The sequence below is a fragment of the Paramormyrops kingsleyae genome, chromosome 18, assembly GCF_048594095.1.
Source record: "Paramormyrops kingsleyae isolate MSU_618 chromosome 18, PKINGS_0.4, whole genome shotgun sequence".
In the NCBI taxonomy this organism is placed as follows: Eukaryota; Metazoa; Chordata; class Actinopteri; order Osteoglossiformes; family Mormyridae; genus Paramormyrops; species Paramormyrops kingsleyae.
Genome location: NC_132814.1, coordinates 22,572,865 through 22,582,861, shown reverse-complemented (window position 1 = coordinate 22,582,861; position 9,997 = coordinate 22,572,865). Strand labels below are relative to the sequence as shown.

General features: G+C 47.0%; 1 protein-coding gene across 3 annotated transcripts; it reads left to right on the top strand.

The window, feature by feature from the left end:
- Positions 1-149: 149 nt before the first annotated feature.
- On the top strand, positions 150-8,946 carry ap4b1 (adaptor related protein complex 4 subunit beta 1). 3 transcript variants are annotated; one of them, XM_023834017.2, is made up of 11 exons: positions 150-301; positions 612-743; positions 1,800-2,024; positions 2,563-2,693; positions 3,729-3,876; positions 4,534-5,030; positions 6,421-6,504; positions 6,596-6,699; positions 7,228-7,435; positions 7,676-7,972; positions 8,122-8,946. In XM_023834017.2, the coding sequence occupies exons 2-11, from the start codon at positions 631-633 to the stop codon at positions 8,547-8,549; spliced, it is 2,235 nt and encodes a 744-aa protein (XP_023689785.2). In that variant the 5' UTR covers positions 150-301; positions 612-630; the 3' UTR covers positions 8,550-8,946. The 3 variants fall into 3 exon arrangements, with proteins under 3 accessions (XP_023689785.2, XP_023689784.2, XP_023689786.2); XM_023834016.2 differs by having other exon boundaries at positions 163-213; XM_023834018.2 differs by lacking the exons at positions 150-301; positions 612-743 and having other exon boundaries at positions 1,847-1,986.
- The last annotated feature ends 1,051 nt before the right edge of the window (positions 8,947-9,997 follow it).

The following is a 9,997-nucleotide window of genomic DNA, read 5'->3' as shown; positions in this document are numbered from 1 at the left end:
ATCGATATACGTCATATTATGTTTTATGCAGCTATATGTGTATATTATAAATGATATTCGAATAAATATAACATATTTATTTAATCATACATTTAAGCATTAATAGGCATTTGCTTTTATTGTTTCCGCTGGGGGGGGAGCATTTTTCTTGCAGGACCGCTTCCGGCCAAAGATCGAAAATAGGAAAACACTCCAAGGAAACATGACATGGGGGTGCTGGTTATTTTTATTATTATTAATAAACTAATGTCCATTTTGTAAATAGTTAAAAGGCGAAGTTTATAGCGACGACTGAGGCTTTGTGAGTATCGTGTTTTAGCCGTGCTTCATGCTAAGCGTATGACAGCCTTTCTCGGTTGTCCAGAAGCATGGGACACAAACTCCAGATGTCATATATGATTTTATGCTCCTGTCTGGGACACATTGCCGTCGTTGTTGTTGCTTTATTGTTTACACCCCATTAACACTATACCTGTGAAAACTGATTTGTTGGACCAGTTAAATTGTCGGGCATGTGTTAGGAAACACAGGGATGTTTTTTAGCGTTATTAAAATTCATTTTGTGTTTGGGTATAGTGCATGTAACGGAATGCCGCTGCTCTACTTCATAGACGAGTATCAGTGGGCGAAATGCCGTATCTGGGCTCCGAGGAGACGGTGAAGGAGCTGAAGAGGGCTCTCTCCAACCCTAACGTCCAGTCTGACCGACTGCGCTACCGGAACGTGATTCTGCGCGTCATCCGGTGAGAAGGCTGCCTAAAATGTGCCGTTTGTCTGTCGTCCTGCTATAGGTGATAGGACACAGTCGTATGTGTGGCGAGGACTCCGCAGTTCTGTTATTTGAAAACTCTTCTGGCATTGTAGTTGACTGCCAAATGTCCTCACAAGCCATTATGGGACAGGAACCCGTCTACTGTGGGTAACGAATACACAACTAGAATGCAATGGTTATGAAACACTTAATGTGTTGTGAGTACATCAGAAAGATGCTTGTTTGTTATACATGGGGCACATTACATCCAGGCACAGTCGTTAACATCCATCCATACAATCATCCACACGTTTTCTGTACCGGTCATCCAGTACAGGGTCACGGTGAATCTGAATTCCATCTTAGGGTGCGCAGGCTACAAGGCAGGGCACACCCAGGGCGAAATGTCATACACAGTTCTTAGCAGCCTTTCCTAAAAACTAGAGATGCACTGCTGGTATCAGTTAACTTTCGGTATCAGCTGATACAGCAACAATTGCCCATCAGCCGATGGTTAAAAATGAGCCAATATTTACTGCTAATACCCTCCAAGATGGTGACACATATTTCTTTGCACACCTGCATACTAAACAGTTAGAAAAATGTCTGGTGTGTAGAATTATATTAATGTTAGCAAAAATGACGAGTGCATTTTGAAAACATTGCTCTGCTAAAATTTCACGAGGAGGATTTACTAATAAAGATATCGACACAACAACTTTAAGGTGAGACAGGGAAAAGTATGAAGAGTTTCTGAAACAAATCCTGCAGTACTGCTGAATAACACGAGTCTGTCAGTGATACAAGCATTTGATAGCGAAAGAAAATTCAAAGCAAACAGTGCAAAATCGGAAGATATTATTCAGAAAATTACAGTTTATTACACTTGATAATTAGCCCTTCTCTGTTATAAATAATTAAATATGTATAAGATGTATACAGTTATTCTGTTTTGATCTCCTAAGTCCTGATGTACAAAAGGCAAACCAAGAATCCTGAACCCTTTGGGTTTAAAGAGAGTGCTCCCCCCCCCCCCCACATGTGACAGGTTCATGACGCAGGGCCTGGACATGTCCCCCCTCTTCATGGAGATGGTGAAGGCCGGAGCCTCGGTGGACATCGTGCAGAAGAAGCTGGTTTATCTCTACATGTGCACCTACGCCAAGCTGAAGCCTGACCTGACCCTGCTGGCCATCAACACACTGCGCAAGGACTGTGCCGACCCCAACCCCATGGTGCGCGGCCTGGCCCTGAGGAACATGTGCAACCTTCGGTGTGTTGGCCAGCCCAGGGGCCCTGGGACCCAGGGGCCCTTGTTCAGGGGACGCATCAGATGCTCCCTAACGGACGACTACCATCTGGAATATTTCTCTCATACATCTGTATTAAAATACATCTGCTCACCTATGTTCTCTAGACATGACGACCGTCGCTAATGACCGGTTACCTTCCTTCCGTATTTTGAGATATATTTCTTTATGGAGTGTTTCATAAATGTTGTGTTAGAGTACAATATCAGTTGAGAATCCAAACAAAATAGTCCTGTTGTAGGATTTTCTCAGGTGCGATGGAGATATTTACAAATATTTCTATCTCTGCCTAAGCAGTCTGGGACACTTACGTCCACAAATGGTAGCGAAAACCCATTTTGTGAGAGTTCGACCTCCTTCATTGACTTTCATTACTGTTCCTTTGCTCTTAGCGTTGTACTGAGTGCATTTCATATCACAATAAGTAGGATTTTCATGCAGGACAGGATGTTTTCCAGGATGTCCCACCATTACAGGCTGTTGTGTTCTGTTTTGGATCAGGATGCCGGGGATCACGGAGTACATTCAGCAGCCGGTGCTGACGGGGCTGCGGGACAAGGCGTCGTACGTGCGGAGGGTGGCTGTGCTCGGCTGTGCCAAGATGCGCAACCTGCAGCCTGATGCTGAAATAGGTAATAGGTGACTTCCTGTTCGATAGACTTCCTTTTTGATGTACTTTCTGTTAGCCTCTACTCTTTGCATACTGCTGCTGTTCTTTTTTATATCCACAGCGATTGCATGGATATCTGATGCTCTAATTTGCAAGGGGGGGGGGGCAACATGTGGCTCAGTAAGTTAGGGATCTGTGCCTGTGTCCGGAAGGTTGTGGGTTCAAATCCCATTGATGTCAGAGTAATCATTTCACAGCACGGCTCTTAAACTGAACTTCTCCAGGAGCCTTGGATGTTGCGTGACCATGTGCTCTAACCCTAATAACTGTCTCCCTTAAGGATGATAGGATATACAAAAACCTAAGAATTGTTGTGTGCCTTGTGCAGATATAAATTATATCGCAATCTCACCTGTTTATACAGCTGGATTCTGGGTAGCAGCTGGAGGATAGCAGGCAGCTATATGCCCACTTGTAAGGGCAACACAGCCCGGCTGCCTTAATCGCAGTCTGAATGGCAAAACTGGCAGCTTGTGCTGAATATCAGCACTGTTCCGAGCTTGAAAACAGTCGGGCATTGTTGCTTAGGAGCCTGAGGCCTGATATGTTAGGTTGCTAAGTATCAGGGGATCTCCGGTTGCTGGCAGAGAGAAGTGCATCCCTCCACTTCTCCTCCAAGCTCTCTGGTTCATTTACTTGTAGGGTGTGGAGTCAACGTGGATGTAGTCATTCTGCTCATTTCATTGTTTTAGGTTTATCAATTATTATCACTGTATAATGCAAACAATAATAATACCCACTACAACAACAATAAGTGTATTTAAAGTTGTATTACATTCACCGTAGGTTTCTCAATCATTTTCCTGGTGCCTCCCCTACCAGAATGTTTTAATTCCAACCCAACCTTAATCAGACTCAGGTGGTGCTTAATAGGCTAATAATGAACGTGGCAGGTTGGATTCTTTCTGGTGGGGGGCGGCACCAGGAACAGGATTGAGAACTACTGTTTTTTCCCTATACTGATACCGGACCTATTTGTGTTTCCTGCCTCCTCTAGATGGCACTGTCGTCAACGAGCTGTATGGGTTGCTGAGGGATCCGGACCCAGTGGTGATGGTGAACTGCCTGCGGGCCCTGGAGGAGATCCTGAAAGCAGAGGGGGGCGTGGTCATTAACAAACCCATCGCACATCATCTGCTGAACAGGTAATGTCTTTTAGGGCATATGGTGGTATCAAGAAATGCAGAATTTTATGACGGAACACAGTAACTGTTGCAGAACTGGGGGTTAGTCCATAGCTCACCTCGAAATCTGGTATCCCGAGTGACCATCACCCTTTTTATTGGGGATTTAACCATTTTACCAGCCCATATGGATAGATATTTTTTTGCTCAAGGGCTCAAAAATGGATTGAGTCCAAACAAATGTAAGACAGAAGCACTCTTGGTTCAAGAATAATGAACCCGATATTCCCCAACTCCGCTGTGTCTACAGTGCAGTGCTTTTTGGGAAATTATCCCTTTGCCATGTTAAACTTTAGACAGTGCCTGATGAACTGTGGCCCTGCCTCAAAAGTTCCCGTCGTGATTCACACAGACTGTGGTTTTAGGAAAAGGAACTTAAAAAGTGGTAGTGTGTGGGTTTCGGTACCGTCTCTGATTGGGAGGTCACTGGTTCAAATCCCGAGGTCGGCAGTGTGGTGTCAATGTCAAGCAGGCACTGTCCCTGCTAACTCAACTGGATAAAAACACAACTGAAGTGAGAATGCAAAAAGGGGGGAGCCAAGAAAAGCAACACGGGCCGACATGTTGATGATATCATACCTGACACGCACTGCCCTTTCTGCCCCCCCCCCACGACAGGCTGAAGGACCTGGACGCGTGGGGGCAGAGCGAGACGTTGGGCTTCCTGCTGCGCTACCGGCCCCGTGACGACACCGAGCTCTTCGACATCCTCAACCTGCTGGACGGCCACCTGCAGGGCGGCGACAGCGCCGTCACGGCCGCCACACTGCGGCTTTTCCTGCAGCTGGCCTCGGGGCACCCCACCGTCCAGGCGGACGCGCTGGTGCGGGCACGGGGCCCCCTGCTGGCCACCTGCACCGCCAGCTCACGCGAGCTTCGCTTCACGGGCCTGTGCCACGTGCAGCGCGTCCTGCGCAGCCTCCCCGCGCAGTTCTCTCCCGACTACAAGAAGTTCTTCTGCAGCTACTCGGAGCCAGGCTACATCAAGTTCCGCAAGATGGAGATCCTGGTGGAGCTGGTGAACGACGACAACGTGGTGCTGGTTCTGGAGGAGCTTCAGGCGTACTGTACTGACGTCTCTCCAGAGTTGGCGCAGGCCGCCATCTTTGCCGTCGGTAAGACCTGAGTCCCAGGGGTGCGCTGGTGAGCATGGGGGGGTTAGGCCAGAATATACAAACCCCATTTCCAGAAAAGTTGGGACACTTTCTAAAAATGTACTAAAATCGCCTGAACCTTTATTTAACAGGCAAAAGGAAAAGAGAAGAAAAGATTTTCAGCACTTTCACAGACAGACTTAATTCTGTTTGTTAAACATAAACAAATTTAGAAATTGATGCCTGCAGCACAAGTTGGGACGGAGGCAAAGTAAGACTGAAAAGGTCATGCAAGTAACATTCTGGAAGGTTCCTCAAGTAGCAGGTTAACTGATAAAAGGTGTTGGGTATAAAAGGAGCTTCCAGTCTCAGTCTTTGCAGGCAAAGATGGGTCATGCTGAACTTCGTAAGAGAATTATCTGTCAATTTAAAAACGATGTTTCTCAGCGCAAGGTAGCAAAGAATTTAGGTCTGTCACCATCTACAGTTAATAACATTGTGAAAAGATTCAGGGAGTGTGGAGAAATCTCTGTGCGTGAAGACCAAGGGCAGAAACCGCCGCTGAATGTGTGTGATCTTCAAGCCCTTAGGCGCTGTTGCATTAGAGACCATCATGGGCTCTGGAGTACTTCAGGAAATCATTCTTGCTTAACACACTTAACACATTAGCCCGTTGCATCTGGAGGAAATGCTCCCTGAAAATGTATTATGCAAAGAGGAAGCCACACATCAATTTTGTGCAGAAACGCCGGCGAGTTCTTTGGGCCTGAGCTCATCTGAGATGGACCAACAGACAATGGGAACGTGTTCTGTGGTCACATGAGTCCACGTTTCGTCTTGTTTTTGGGGGAAACAGATGTTGGATTCTATGTGCCAAAGATGAAAAAGACCACCCAGACTAATCGGCAAGAGGTGCAAAAACCAGCATCTGTGACAGTATGGGGGTGCATCTGAGCCCATGGTATGGATCTGTAGAGTTGGATAATTCAGGTCCAGAGAGTAAAAGTCCAGACCAAGATTTTGTTTCAACCAGCCAGTTGAACATAAAGAGTCACAGTCACAGAGTACTCAGGAGTTTGGTTGAAACAAAATAGTTAATATTAATATTATATATAAGAATAAATACGAGAAGTGTGCAAATCAGTGTACCACTATATGCCCAACACACGCCCCATGTGGTAAATTAGGACATAGTGTCTGTGATCTAAAGGTCACCGGTTCAAATCCCAGGTTCAGCTGAGTGATGTCACCATTGGGCCCTTGAGCCAAGCCCCTAACCCCTAGTTGCTCGAGGGATTCGACCTCGCTTTCTCAAAAATGTACATGGCTTTGGATAAAAGCGTCTGCTAAATGACGAAAAGTGAATCTAATGTAAATTCTGATTTGCCGTCTCTGCCGTCGGTCCCATCAGGTCGCATCGGGCGGACGTACAGCGAGCGCGGCCTGGCCATTCTGACGGGATTGCTGGGCCTGAGGCAGGAGCACATCACCTCAGGTGGGCGGAGCCACTGGGGATTGCAGTGGCGACACGCGGTCAGTCTTCACAGTGATTACTCTCTTCTTAAAGATGTCCTCTTATCTTCCAGCTGTGGTGCAGACCTTCCGGGACCTGGTCTGGTTGTGTCCCCAGTCCACGGCATGCGTGTGTCAGGCCATTGCTGGCTGTGAGGAGATCATCCAGGACAGTGACGTGAGTCAGACTCAAATCCCATGTTGGTCACGTCGCTACACTAAATATTATATAAACTCGTTCCTTATATGCAAGATGTCGAAGCAGCATGGTCTGCTAACCAGCTGGCTAGAAAGATGTTTTGACTCTACTTGCTAGCTATTAAATTAGTTTTTGAATGTCTGGAGGAGTCGACATTTGGGGCCCCAGAAACAACAAACTTTTACGTTATTTAGCAGACGATTTTAGTGACATACAAACGAGGCAGAAAGCACATTACAAACATACAGCTGTCAGGAATCGACTAAGCGTAATGCTCAGGTACAAGTATAAGTAGTAACATCAAGAACTATATAATGCTTTTGAGATATAGGAAGAACCAAATAGGACTATATAGTCAAAAGATAAAGTACAACACTAAGAGCGTTTAAAAAGCACAAGAAGCCGACAAGGGAAGCCGGAGTGGCACAGGCTACTGGACGTCTTCCTGGAACAGATGGGTCTTGAGGTTAATATTTTTGACCAATTTCCCAACTTTTTCCTGTCCAGGGGAAACAGGCTCTGATTTGGCTGTTAGGCATGCATGGGGACCAGATCTCTGGCGCCCCCTACATCCTGGAAGACTACATTGATAGCCTCAAGACAGAACTGTCCACCCTGGTGAAGCTGGAGCTCCTGACGGCAATGACGAGGCTGTTCCTCTCTCGGCCCGCCGAGACCCAGGACATGTTGGGACGCCTGCTGCACTTCTGCATCGGTATGCCGAGCCACCGCAAAGCAGGCCGCGAAGAAGCAAGGCAGGCCGTCACATTCCTATCTGGACAACGTAGCATTTCTAAACGGCAACTCTATATAAAAATGAAAGGCAATAGTTTCTGAAAGTGACAATTTTCATTTTTGCTTAACCAAACATATCATCTGAGCTCCGTAGGTCTGGGCGTGGCCTCTTCGCATGGAAATAGGCTTCCAGATTGACTTGTCTCTTTTCACTTGGCAGAGGAAGAGACTGACATGTGTGTGCGCGACCGCGCCCTATTCTACCACCGGCTGCTGCGCTGTGGGGTTGAGGAGACGCGGCAGGTTCTGGGGGGCCCCAAGTCAGACCCGTCCCTGGGCCTGATCGCCGGCCGGCCCGAGGAGCCCATCAATAACTGGGCTGCCCATTTCAACACCCTGGAGCCGGTGTCCAGCTCGGGGTCCGTTGTGGCTGGGATTGGCTGCGACGGCGCTGCCCTGCCCACCCTCGGCGGCTCTGATGGTACGACCCACAGCGCTGCAAACTGTACCCTAGCAGGTGGGTTCTAGGTCTGGGAGCCCGGTAAAAGGATCAGGGCAGCATCCCAGGTGTCTTATGGTTTCAGCGACCGGCTGATGTGATGGGCCGGGTTTCTGTCCCAGCTTGGCTTCACAGTGCTTCTCTGCCTTTCTTCGCTGTTTCCATAGTGCAAGAAGCAAGTGAAGATCTCTGCTCAGGTTTGCCAGAGGAAGCGACGAGTTTCAGCCTCACCCTGGGGCCTGCCTTGACCCCAGAGGCCTTTGAGAAGCTCTGGTTGGAGCTGGAGACCTTCCAGACTGTGTCGCTGCCCTGCTCTGAGCCCAGCTCTCAGCCAGAAACCCTGCAGGCTGCCCTGCAGCTGGTGCAGATCCAGGCCTTGGCCTTCAGTCGACCCGGTAGTGTTCCCTGGAAGGCCTACCTGTACGCCCATGGTTCAGAAACCATCATCCTGGCCGAGCTTCTGTGTGGTCCCGGTTCTGACGAGGATAGGCTACTTGTGACCGTTAAACAGGAACCCAGAGATGAAAAGGTTCAGAGAGGGTTCCTGTCCGTGCTGGAGACTGTGCTGCAGACACTGGTCAGTGATGCCACATAATTTAACTGTTTATTCCTTCTGAAGTTGGATATTGAGCCACAAGCAGAGGTAGACAGTTCAGGTCCAGAAAGTAAAAATCCAAACCAAGATTTTGTTTCAACCAACCAGTTGAGTTCTCTGTGACTGTCACTCTTTATGCTCAACTGGGTGGTTGAAATAAAATCTTAGTCTGTATTTTTGCTTTCTGGAGCTGAACTTTCCACCTTTGGCTACAAGGCATGTACGTGGGCTGTATGGTTATGTCAATCTCAGCACCTGCAGGTAAGGATGCTTTCTCCGTGGAATCTGTGGAATTTAATTTCGTTTGTCTCATTTGTTCAAATGAGTCACATACAACTACCAGGAGTTATTGTAATATATGACGTGTTTGTGTATAATTAAAATATTTTTGCTCTAATTGCAGTGTCATTCAGATTTATTCAAGTTAGCAGACTCATGCACTTGTAATGATGAAACATACTTCCATCATGTCCTTGTTCCAGGAAGACCAATTAGTAGCCTACTTTGGTCATAAACAGGAAGTTGATAATACCAGGTATAATAAGCAATTTTATTTGTATTCATCCATCTGTTTATCCATCTTCAGAGCTCTTTTTTGTGGTGAGGGTCACTTGGCAGCAGACTGAACAGGTCAGACCAAACCATTATTTTCCTTTCTTCTGGGATTTCCCAAGAAGTTCTCAAGCCGGTTGGGAGATGTAGTCCCTCTGGCATGTCCTGGGTCTACCCTTGGGCCTCTGCCCAGCATGAAGTAACTTGAAGAGCTTCCTTGAGACCTGACTGGCTGGTATCCATAATAGAGCAGAGGACTCACCTGAGCTGAGTGCTCTCCATCTGAATGAGCAGCGACTCTAACTCAAGGTTCCTCTGGATGTGCGAACTCCTCACCCGTGTCAAGTAATGGAAACTTGTACTCGTAAATTCTCAGTCATGCAGCTCATGTCTGTAGGTGAGGACCAGTTTCCCCCTCAGTGTGGGGGTGTCTAGGGTCTAATTGACTTGTGACTTGTGCCAAGTATATAAACACACATTACTACATTCACACAAGTGTGTTACATTCCTGTGTGTTACAGGCAGACACCTTAATCAAGGTCACAAAGACATGGAGACAGTGTTAGAGTATTCCCACAGCCCCATACACAACTGTACTTAAATAAAAAAATAATAATAAATCAGAGTACTTTCCAGTGCTGCTAACTGAATTTCTCAGGAAGTGAATGCAGTACTCATGGAATATTCAGTAATAATTGAGGATTCATTGGATAAGGACCACACAATTGTTATGTAAGCACTGATAAAGACAAAGAACTGAAGGAGGGTATACTTTCTGTTTCCCATGACTGCATTGCAGTATGCAGTTCATGTAAAATGTGGACCCCTGCTCTAACTCTGGACATGGCCGTTGCAGGTTGCCTAACACGAAAGGTTGACACAAAGCTTTGTATTTT

What these genes read in the sequence shown, in the direction of transcription:
- ap4b1 (XM_023834016.2), top strand. An exon ending in AGGAACATGTGCAACCTTCG is followed by an intron (nt 2,025 to 2,562) that starts GTGTGTTGGCCA and finishes GTTTTGGATCAG; the next exon opens with GATGCCGGGGATCACGGAGT. An exon ending in GGCCGCCATCTTTGCCGTCG is followed by an intron (nt 5,031 to 6,420) that starts GTAAGACCTGAG and finishes CGGTCCCATCAG; the next exon opens with GTCGCATCGGGCGGACGTAC.